The following is a 12,173-nucleotide window of genomic DNA, read 5'->3' on the forward strand; positions in this document are numbered from 1 at the left end:
TGACCTGCCCAATGGAGCTGATCGAGCATGGTCAATGCTTCGATGCTGGGCCTGAGCGAGAACACTGACGGTGCGTTTATCCTGCCAATGGATTTGCAGGATCTTACGGAGGCAGCGCTGGTGGTACTTCAGTGTTTTGAGGTGTCTGCTGTATATAGTCCACGTCTGTGAGCCATATAGGAGGGCGGGTATCACTACTGCCCTGTAGACCATAAGCTTGGTGCCAGATTTGAGGTCCTGGTCTTCAAACACACTTCCTCAGGCTCCCAAGATATGGCAAGTGGTCCACGTTGTCCAAGACCTCGTCATGGATTTTGATAACCGGGAGGCGGTGCTGTGTGGTGGGGTCAGGTTGCTAGGGGACCTTTGTCTTACGGGTGTTTGGTGCAAACCCATGCTCTCGTACACCTCGGTGAAGGTGTTGACAATGGCTTGGAGTTCGGCCTCCGAGTGTGCGCTGACGCAAGCATTGTCGGCGTACTGTAGTCCAATGACAGGATTTTAACCCTCAACCAACACCTAAAACATGATCGAGTTATTTATTTCATCGCTGTTTGAAAATTGGTTGCCATGATTCTTGCATTACAACAGTGACAAAAGTATTTAATTGGCTATAAAGTGCTTTGGGACATCCTGAGGTCCTGAAAGGTGCTTTATAGTTACATTGTCTTTTTACCTTAAGAATTATGTGAGCTCACGGCAGTGTTGGGGCCCTGAAACAGGTTCACTGCAGGATGTCCATGTCCTAAAAAGACGAAGCAAAGCGAAAAAGGTTGGTTTGGTGCAAAAGAGGAAATCCTGGAAGTTAATATCTGAAAGCGATAAATGGTTTCTTCAATAATAAGAACAGAAAATGCTGGAAATCTCAGCGGGTCAGGCAGCATCTGTGGAGAGAGAAACAGCCCGCATAAACAAAAAGTTTGAACTTTTGCCAGTTCTGACGAAGGGTCATCGACCTGAAACCTTAATTCTGTTTCTCTCCATGTATGCTGCCTGACCTGCTGACTTTTCCAGCATTTATTGTTTTTATTTCAGATTCCAGCATCTGCAGTATTTTGCTTTTGTAAATGGGTTCTTCACTTGGGTGTGACCATTCAGAATAGTTTTGGTGACTCTTGGTGCCGAAAGGGGAGAGAATATTGGGCTGTTTTGTCTGCATTAAAATGGTTATCCACAGTTATTGCAGGTGACTCAACAGGACTGACTGGACAGGATGAATGAGACATCAGTCCGTTGGTACATGTCCGAACAGGCAGTACTTATTGAGTCACCTAATTGACAATTTTAGTGAATCGTTGAAAGAGAGAGGGAACGCAAAGACTTTCCTACATCATATAACAATGTAAGTTAAATTAAAACGCTTTTGATGCGAGTGAAGAATATGCCTAGTCCATGAAAATTGGACTTTCTGCTGTGCCATGCTAATTTAAAATGATATTTTTGCACCTTCTTTATACATCAGCAATTCTTTCAGTTTTTTATGGATATTCTAGCTTTGCGATTCGTCTGCGTGATTAAACTTTAATGTTCTTCTGACTTTTGACCCCTGGGTAGGAGTTAAAAGCACAGTACAGCTCGATTCCAATAGGCCAGCCACATTACAGATTTTGCATTAGTACAAAGACTTTAGACTCCAAATGGGCACAAAGTGTATGGTCTGAATTGAATGTAGGCACTTTGACTTATTTCAATATTAAAATTGAATTGCCTTTTATGAAGCCGGAGAGCAAGGTAGAAGCAGATGCAGAACCTGAGTTACCCACGATCTAAATGTGCCTAAACATCGTGATCTCCAACCTTCTTCGCACATTGGTCATGTGCACTTAACTTAAAAATTGATAATTGAAAGAAATTTTCCAGTACTAATGCACCTTTTATGCTCTGTCATACTTGGTGCTGTTTAAGAATATCATGCTGAAGCTGATGGTGTAATTATTGTGTGATGTGCAGGCCAGTCTTTTTCTTTGGCAGTCTCCCGGAGTCGAGGATGATGTGTTTCCACATTAACATGAGTTCTAAGGTGACTAATGAGTCTAATGCAGGGTCTACACTCTGTCTGTTACAGGTGGTGATTGGAGGGACGGGTGGGTGGGGCGTTTGGTTTGTCATTTGCTCCTTCCGCTGTTTGTACTTGGCTTCCGCGTGCTTCTGGTGAAGAGACTCTGAAGTGTTCAGTGCCTTCTCAGATGCTTCTCCACTTTGAGCGGTCTTGGGCCAGGGATTCCCAAGAGTCGCTGGGGATGTTACATTTTTTCAGGGAGGCTTTGAGGGTGTCCTTGAAGTGTTTTCTCTCTCTTCCTGGGACTCGCCTGTTGTGACATAGCTCGGAGTAGAGTGTTTGTTTTGTGAGTCTATTATCGGGCATGCGGACAGTGTTGTCCGTCCATCGGAGCTGATCGAGCGTGGTCAATGCCTCGATGCTGGGGATGTTGGCCTGAAAGAGAAAGCTGACATTAGTGCGCCATTTGCAGGATTTTGCGTAGGCAGCGTTGGTGGCATTTCTTCAGGCGCCTACTGTACATTGCCCAGGTCTCTGACGCATATAGGAGAGCGGGTATCAATACTGCTCTGTAGACCATGAGCTTGGTGCCGCGTTCAAGATCTTTTTTCCTCAGGCGGCCGAAGGCTGCGCTGGCACACTGAAGGCAGTGTTGGACTTCGTCATCGATGTCTGTCCTTGCTGATGGTAGGCTCCCATGGTATGGGAAGTGATCCACATTGTCCAAGGTCTCGACATGGATCTTGATAATCGGGGAGCAGTACTGTGTGTCGGGGGCAGGTTGGTAGAGAATCTTTGTCTTACTGATATTTAATGTAAGGCCCAGATTCAGTGTAGGTGTCAATGATGGTTTGGAGTACGGCCTCCGAATGTGCACAAACGCAAGCGTCATCTACATATTGTAATTCAATGACCGAGGTTGGAACAACCTTAGATCTGGACTGGAGGCGTCGAAGATCAGGAATGCCAACATTATGATGTTATTTGAGGTTTCATTGATAAGGGAATCTGCCCCTGTTAGCCATCCCTGATGTTGAACATAAGAAATAGGAGCAGGAGTAGGCCATTTGGCCCCTCAAGCCTGCTCTGCCATTCCAAGAAGATCATATCTGATCTGATCTTGGCCTCAACTCCACTTCCCTGCCCGCTCCCCATAACCTTTACCTCCCTTAGCATTCAAAAATCTATCTCCACCTTAAATATATTCAATGACCCAGCCGCCACAGCTCTCTGCGATAGAGAATTCCAAAGATTCACGACCCTCCTGAGAGAAGAAATTTCTCCTCATTTCCATTTTAAATGGGCGACCCCTTATTCTGAAACTATGCCCCCAGCTCTAGATTACCCCACGAGGGGAAATATCCTCTCTGCATCGACCCTGTCAAGCCCCCTGTTGGATCGGCCTGGCCAAAGGTTACTGTGAAAACAGTAATGAAAAACTGGATATGTTGTGCAATCAAATCTCTGATCAGGCACACTTTCTGGTCGTTGGGAATGCGCAAGAGTTTAAAATTGGGCTGAAATTCTCGAGTTTTGAGAAATCTTTCCGGACGCCACTGCTGATGATTGTTCAGTTTGCAAAAGTAGTAAGGACAGATGCTATTTTGTCTGATTTAAGTTTATAGCTCCAGGGATTTGCACACTATCTTCATGTAATTCAAAATGTATGCTGTTGGGTTGGATTATATATTAATGGTAAGCATGGATCTGTCGGGCAGATGGTTTTTGCCACCTGGACAACTTGCTTGTCCTTTTTTCTGTACTCTAGCACTCGACTTGTATTAAATGTTCCTTGATGACCAGTTTTATAAACTTTCTTCTCTTTCTATTCTCCTCCTCCAGACACACAGTTTCCCTGTCAACATGACAACAGCTTCTACATCTAAACCATATACATCATCTGATAACCCATGCAATATCTCAGCAGAAAAAGTTGGCCAGGTAATGCATGAGCAAAACTGCAAGTTTGCCTATAAACAATGTTTTTTTTTAAGAAGGTATTTGTACAGTGCTGGCGGCTGATTTCTCAGAGAAACATAGAAATTTGTGGCTCAGAAGGAAGCCTTTCGGCCTATTGTGTCTGTGCCGGTGAAAAAGAGCTATCCAGCGTAATCCCACTTTCAGCTCTTGGTCCATAGCCTTGTGGCACCTCAAGTGCATATCCAAGTGCTTTTTAAATGCAATGAGGATTTCTGCCTCTACCATCCTTTCAGGCAATGAGTTCCAGACCCCCACCACCCTCTGTGAAAACATTTCTTCTTAAATTGTCCAAATCCTTCTACCAATTAGTTTAAATCTAGGCCCCTCATAATTTAATACACCTCAATTAAGTCTCCCCTCAGCCTCCTGTTCCAAAGAAAACAACTCCAGCCTATCCAATCTTTTCAAATAGCTAAAATTCTCCAGTCCTGGCAACATCCTCATAAATCTCCTCTGTACCCTCTCTAATATCAGAGGGTGACCAGAACTGCTTAAATATGGTTCCGTGTGTGACTTGATATCTCTAACTAAAAGCAATTTAATATCACCAAACTTCACATCTCATCTGATAAATTATCTCAAATTGGCATACTGGTAGTGTTGCATTTTTAAATCGTGATGTGTTGCAATCTTTTACAGTGATTTAAATTTACTGCCAGTTGCTATTTCTCCACGATGTATTAGATTTTTAAATTGCAGATTCAAACGTGTAATTTTAGTTCCATCTGAAGAAACTTCATTTAAAATGGCAACATTCAAAAGTTTCAGAATACTTTTTCATTTCCTTGCATACGACTCTGAAGCAGCTGTTGTCATTGGTGACCGAAATACAGAATCACAATGGCACTTACTGCAAAAAGTGACTCTTTACTTTATAGGGATGATTTTGTAAAATGTTTTTTACTTTGTTTGTGCAAAAACACTGTTTTCCACTGGAGTGAATTTCACCAAACATGTGTAACATGTGTGAAATTTAACTTCCACAGAAATGTTAATCTATCTGAATTGCAATGCAATGGAATCTTAAAATAACCCTTATTGTAGGGTCAGCGAGAGTACACTAGTTGTAAAAACCTGCTTGCTTCAAACTAGGATACACCTGTTATTCGGCTGCTGTTCTTGGACTTTCAAAACCTCATTTAGTCAAGTGACCTAGAAGTGGACGTATTCTTTTTTCAAACGTTTCTGTTAATCTGAATTATTCACAAACTTTGCATTGCAAGTGCATGTTGCCAATAAGGCCAAATGGATGCTTCTAATATTTGCTTATGTGACTTTTTTTAAATTTTCTGACTAAAGAGAATAAATGCATATGTAACACATGTGAATTAAAATTTTTGATATGCTTTTAAAATTGATGTGTGCCTCTGCTTTGTTTTCTTCAGATAAGGCCAAAGGTACCCCTGCTGAACATTCTGCATGAAGGAGGTGCATCAGGAGAAACCTTCACCTTGAAGGAGGTAAAGAAAAGAAAGACTTTCATTTATATAGCGCCTTTCATGACCACCGTACATCTCCAGGCGCTTTACAGCCAATGGTGGAGCAGGCTTGAGGGGCTGAATGGCCTACTCCTGCTCCTATTATGTTTTTAAACACAAATGCAGAGCCAACCATCATTTATTGAGCCAGTCTTGCTGGGGCAAACATTAAGTGCTGATCTGCCCATTGGCCTGCCAAGTCTTTCTGCATTTCCAACAACCAGCAGTCAAATTCATGATTTATCTTTCTCTGTTGTTACCAAATATATGCAAGAAAAACATTAGTGCAGTTGCACATTGTGAAATCTGCAGCAAAGCAGATCACCAGAGTAGACCAAAATCATTTTTAACTGATCACACTAATCACGAATGTTTGTCATATAAATAGAATACTGCCCATAAAGTTACTTACTGCACCTGTAAAATATTTGTAGCTCACCTGCCACTGTTTTATGATGCAAGATATCATGAAATAAATAAATCTTCTGTTCGACTATTGACAAATTATTAAATTACACTGTTTTTCTAACATTGGTTTAAGAAGTTACAGGGACTAAATAAACTTATCAAAATACTTCCAAATCCATGCTTCAATAAATAATGCAAATGTAATACAGTGCTACCATGCAAACACTCTATGTAAAATAATTAATTACTGCAGTGTCTGTTTCCTGTCACTAAAGGGAGTTTTACGATTTGCATTGCTTGCTGAGTATCTCTAGTGTCATAAACCGGGTACTGCAGCATTGTAGCAATGACCAGCCCACATCAATTGCCTGAGGATTTGAACAGCAGACGTAAAGTTCAACCATCAGCAGCACTTGCAATATGAAGGTGGCAATCTCTGCCAATTAGACGGCACTATATTTGATGTCTCCCGATCTGAGCATATATATGCATTTGTGTGCTGCTTTAATGATGCAAAATAGTGTCGTGACCCATGCATAAAATGGGCTCCGAGGCAGTGACCCGGTTTGAAATTGTATCATGATGCATGGTCTTTGTCGCTCAAATTGGTCTCTAAATCTACAGGGAGAGATTTTGCAAAATAATTTGAGGATGATCATGCATGAACGTTATGAGCATTGCTCCCCAAGGACATAATTAGTAAGGCAAAGGGGCTTTTCGACACTTCCTGACTGATATATCCACACATTTGTCTTGCATCACAACTTTACATTGTTTGATGGCTGGCCACTCAATTTCTTAGTTTTTTGAAATGAAGTCTGCAAATTGATCTGCAGTGGCCAACTCTAATTCGCTTATAATGGAGTGATTTCCCTCTTTACTCTCTGACCACAAATTGGCAGCTAATTTTGTTTTACATATCTATTTTCTACTCTCTATCTTTTCCAATGGTTTTATTGAGTTCTCTAGTTGATGAATGCTGCATAGAGAGCCAAATGCAAAAAGCTGTTCTCCACTCAACAGCTGATCCGAGCATCCCTTATTGATCCTGGAGGTCTTGCACTGTTTGCAGTCATCGCTCTGTTGCAGGAGAGATGTGCACAGATCTGGAAGGTGACATGTTCAAGAACTTTGGAGAGAAAAGGGTGGGTTGGGAAGGGGGCAGTAGCTTGCAAGGAGAGAGGGATGAGCATGGTTTTTTGAGGAGGGGGCCATAATGGTTGTTTTGAAAGGGAGAGGGACTGTGCCTGAGGGGAAGGAATTATTTACAGTGTCAATTAGCATGGGGGCCAGGAAGGGAAGTTGGGTGGTCAGATGTTTAATGAGAATGGATCGAGGAAGCATGAGGTGGATCTGAAATTAATAGGGACGTACTGGCAAAATTGGTTATGGCCCATCGGTGAAGAGAACGACAGCCAACATCGTGGACCAATAATGTGGACTGATGAAGGACTCGCCCCAAGTAACCCATTTGCTCTTCCCCAGATGCTGCCATACCCATCTCACCATGCCAGTATACCTTAATGGAATGAAATCTATTAAAGTCAACAATAAGAGTAAAGGTGCTAGAATGCCCAGGAGAAAGATATGGCACTGTTCATGGAGCTTACCTTAGCTTCATTGGAATGGGAGCAGAGTACTTACCTCTGACTGAAACTTTTGCAATTTTTTGCTTTTTATTCATCTATTAATTGTGGTTAACAATCAGAGGAAGTACTAAGTACAAAGTAGGTACTATCTTCTAAGGAAAGAAGAATACTCAAACTCTAAAGTTGGGGATACTGTCACACATGTACTAGTGATTGGTTGTCGAGGGAATTTATAGAGCTATGATCACGAACTTCCTGGATTTGTTTTTTCCCTTTTTCTACTGCTTTTGTCCTTCCTTTTCTCCTTTCCCCTCCCCCCCTCCAAAGGTGTGAACTCCTTGCTGTATGTGCCCAGCTGAGTTTTGGGGGGTGATGGCTGCTGGTGGCAGCACAGCTGACTGATCCTGTCCAATGGCAGATGGAGTATAATATTGGAAATGTGAGGTCATGCACTTTGGCAGAAAAAAAATCAAAGAGCAAGTTATTTAAATGGAGAAAGATTGCAAAGTGCTGCAGTACAGTGGGACCTGGGGGTATTTGTGCATGAAACACAAAAGGATAGTATGCAGGTACAGCAAGTGATAAGAAAGGCCAATGGTATCTTGGCCTTTATTGCAAAGGGGATGGAGTATAAAAGCAGGGAAGTCTTGCTACAGCTATGCAGGGTATTGGTGAGGCCACACCTGGAATACTGTGTGCAGTTTTGGTTTCCATCTTTACGAAAGGATATACTTGCTTTGGAGGCAGTTCAGAGAAGATTCACTCGGCTGATTCCAGGCATGAGGGGGTTGACTTATGAGGAAAGGTTGAGTAGGTTGGGCATCTACTCATTGGAATTCAGAAGAATGAGAGGTGATCTTATCGAAACGTAAAAGATTATGAGGGGGCTTGACAAGGTGGATGCAGAGAGGATGTTTCCACTGATGGGGCAGTTTAGAACGAGAGGGTATGATCTTAGAATAAGGGGCCGCCCATTTAAAACAGAGATGAGGAGACATTTCTTCTGAGGGTTGTAAATCTGGAATTCGCTGCCTTAGAGAGCTGTGGAAGCTGGGACATTGAATAAATTTAAGACAGAAATAGACAGTTTCTTAAACGATAAGGGGTTATGGGGAGTGGGCGGGTAAGTGGGGCTGAGTCCATGATCAGATCAGCCATGATCTTATTGAATGGTGGGGCAGGCTCGAGGGGCCTAATCCTGTTCCTATTTCTTATGTTCTTATACCGTACAGTTCCAGCCAGGTTTTCTGGATAGCTATCAGAAATGGAAACCCTGGATTATTTCTTCACCTTCCCCTTCCCTTAACCAAGGTGCTGTGTCGGCCGAAAAAGAGCTATCCGACCTAATCCCACTTTCCAGCTCTTTGTCCGTAGCCTTGTAGGTTACAACACTTCAAATCCATATCCAAGTTGTAGGACCACAACAATGTGTTTCGGTGGTGTAGTGGTTGTATTGCTGGACCAGCACTCCAGAAGTCTGGACTGAGAATCCAGAAAATGAGTTCAAATCTCACCATGCCAGTTTGAGAATTTGAATTCAGTTTATAATTTGGGGGAAAAAAACTGGAAATAAATGGCTGACATTGGTTAAAAAGCTGACGTTAAAACCCCAACTGGTTTACTAACGCCTTTTAGAGAAGGAAACCCTTCCTTACCCAGTCTCGCCTGTTGTCAATCATAGGCAGTCCCTGGGAATCGAGGGAGACTTGCTTCCACTCTCAAAATGAGTTCTTGGGTGACTGAACAGCCCAATACGAGAGCCAGAGTCCCTGTCACAAGTGGGACAGACAGTCGTTGAGGAAAGGGTGGGTGGGACTGGTTTGCCGCACGCTCTTTCCGCTGCCTGCGTTTGGTTTCTGCATGCGGTCGGCGATGAGATGCGAGGTGCTCGGTGTCCTCCCGGATGCACTTCCTCCACTTGGGGTGTCTTTGACCAGGGACTCCCAGGTGTCGGTGGGGATGTTGCATTTTATCAAGTAGGTTTTGAGGGTGTCCTTGAAACGTTTCCTCTGCCCACCTTTGGTTCATTTGCCATGAAGGAGTTCCGAGTAGAGCGCTTGCTTTGGGAGTCTTATAGAAAGCATGCGAATAATGTGGCCTGCCCAGCTGAGCTGATCGAGTGTGGTCAGTGCTTCAATGCTGGGGATGTTGGCCTGGTCGAGGACGCTAACGTTGTTGTGTTTATCCTCCCAGGGGGTTTGCAGGATCTTGCGGAGACATCGTTGGTGGTATTTCTCCAGTGATTTGAGGTGTCTACTGTATGTGGTCCATGTCTCTGAGCCATATAGGAGGGCGGGTATTACTACAACCCTGTAGACCATGAGCTTGGTGGCAGATTTGAGGGCCTGGTCTTCGAACACTCTTTTCCTCGGGCGGCCGAAGGCTGCACTGGAGGCAGTGTTGAATCTCGTCTTCAATGTTGATAAGAGGCACCTGAGGTATAGGAGATGGTCCACGTTGTCCAGGGCCGACTGGGGGGGCAATGCTGTGCAGCAGGGACAGGCTAGTGAAGGACCTTTGTCTTACGGATGTTTAGTGTAAGGCCCATGCTTTCGTACACCTCAGTGAAGATGTTTACTATGACTTGGAGTTCAGCCTCTGCGCAGACGCAGGCGTCATCCACGTACTGTAGCTCGACGACAGAGGTTGGGACGGTCTTGTATGAGCCTAGTCTTGCCTGTATGTGATGCAGTCTCACATGTCTGACTCTTAACTTCCCTCTGAATTGGCCTAGTAAGCCACTCAGTTGTATGATGCTGTACTACCACTTTCTCAAGGCAACTAGGAATGGGCTATAAATTCTGGTCTTGCCAGCAATGGTCACATCCTGAGTAATTAATATTTAATAACACGCTGCCACCTGTGCTACGATGAGCTAACTCAGCGCACACTGGAGATTGAAACTCCCCTTGATCTGTGTGGTTCAGCTAATCACTGCCATAACCAATGGGAACTTGATGTTTGTCCAGCAGGTGGACCTTAGAATTATAGAATTGTACAGCACAGAAGAGGCCATTTGGCCCATCTAGTCTGCGCCAGTTCTTTTGAAGAGCAATCCAGGTATTCCCACTCCCCTGTTCTTTCCCCATCTTCCAGTAATTTTTTTTCTCCAATTTCATTTTGAAGGCTACTATTGAATCTGTATCCATCATCCAGTCGGGTAGTACATTCCAAATCCTAACCACTCGTTGTGCAAAGCAGTTTTTCCTCATGTCGCTTCTGCTTCTTTTGCCAACCACCTTAAATTCTCTTATCACCCCTTCAGCCAGTGGATGCAGTTTCTCTTTATTTACTCTATCTAAATCCTTCATGATTTTAAACGCCGTTATCAAATCTCCTCTTAGCCTTCTCTGCTCCAAGAAGAACAACCTCAGCTTCTCTAGTCTATCCATATAAGCTTAGCTGAAAAACACCTATTTTGAGCACAGGGGACTTCTGATACCGTTGTTAGAAAACATAATTAGTTTGAATTTTCTGATTTGTGATTTCTTTTGCAGGTAATGCATTATCTTGGTCAGTATATAATGTTAAAGCAACTCTACGACCAACAGCAGCAACATATTGTACATTGTGGAAATGATGCCCTTGGTAAAGTATTCGGAGTCCAGAGCTTCTCTGTTAAAGATCCAAGGTAAAGATCTCTGGTCTTTAATCCCTTTTTATTATCCTTCTTTGGATAGCGGCCAAACTATTTTGAAAAGCAATTTGGAATCCCTAATAACCTGTCCATTAAAGTACAACTTTTCTGTAATATTTGTACTAGCAGTGTTGTCCACTGGTGATCCCACCTCGATGAGGTGTGGCCCTTCCTGAATCCAGTCCAACTCTTTGTTTAACAATAGAGTCTGGATTGGTTAGCATATATATTCAGTATCTTTTATACATTTATAATAAAAATCCATCCATGTGCATATCTTGGACAGAGAGTGACACAGTTAATTCAGAAACTAGGGTCCTGAACTTAAGGAGAGGTAACTTCGATGCTTTGAGGTGTGAATTGGCTAGAATAGACTGGCAAATGATACTTAAAGGGTTGATGGTGGATAGGCAGTGGCAAACATTTAAAGATCACATGGATGAACTTCAGCAATTGGACATCCCTGTCTGGAATAAAAATAAAACTGGGAAGTTGGCTCAACCGTGGCTAACAAGGGAAATTAAGGATAGTGTTAAATCCAAGGAAGAGGCATATAAATTGGCCAGAAAAAGCAACAAACCTGAGGACTGGGAGAAATTTAGAATTCAGCAGAGGAGGACAAAGGGTTTAATTAAGAGGGGTGAAATAGAGTACGAGAAGAAGCTTGCCGGGAACATAAAAACTGACTGCAAAAGATTCTATAGATATGTGAAGAGAAAAAGATTAGTGAAGACAAACGTAGGTCCCTTGCAGTCTTGAGTCAGGTGAATTTTTAATGGGGAACAAAGAAATGGCAAACCAATTGAACAAATATTTTGGTTCTGTCTTCACGAAGGAAGACACAAATAACCTTCCGGAAGTACAAGGGGACTGAGGGTCTAGTGAGAAGGAGGAACTGAAGGATATCCTTATTGGGCGGGAAATTGTGTTAGGGAAATTGATGGGATTGAAGGCCGATAAATCCCCGGGGCCTGATAGTCTGCATCCCAGAGTACTTAAGGAAGTGGCCCTAGAAATAGTGGATGCATTGGTGGTAATTTTCCAAGAGTCTTATCGACTTTGGATCAGTTCCTATAGACTGG

The 12,173-nt window shown here is 43.1% G+C and overlaps 1 protein-coding gene across 6 annotated transcripts in view; it reads left to right on the forward strand.

Moving 5' to 3' along the window:
* The window catches only part of mdm4 (MDM4 regulator of p53), a 39,235-nt gene that overhangs the window by 9,834 nt on the left and 17,228 nt on the right, over window positions 1-12,173 (forward strand). For all 6 annotated transcript variants that reach the window (XR_011587490.1, XR_011587492.1, XR_011587491.1 and 3 more), the window contains exons 2-4: window positions 3,842-3,940; window positions 5,365-5,439; window positions 10,952-11,085. Coding sequence is in view for 3 of the 6 variants with exons in the window: in XM_070859108.1 (XP_070715209.1) it covers window positions 3,842-3,940; window positions 5,365-5,439; window positions 10,952-11,085 (308 nt within the window). In the remaining 3 variants the exon portion in view is untranslated. The remainder of the gene's footprint in view (window positions 1-3,841; window positions 3,941-5,364; window positions 5,440-10,951; window positions 11,086-12,173) is intronic.

This window comes from Pristiophorus japonicus, chromosome 17 (genome assembly GCF_044704955.1).
Source record: "Pristiophorus japonicus isolate sPriJap1 chromosome 17, sPriJap1.hap1, whole genome shotgun sequence".
NCBI lineage: Eukaryota > Metazoa > Chordata > Chondrichthyes > Pristiophoridae > Pristiophorus > Pristiophorus japonicus.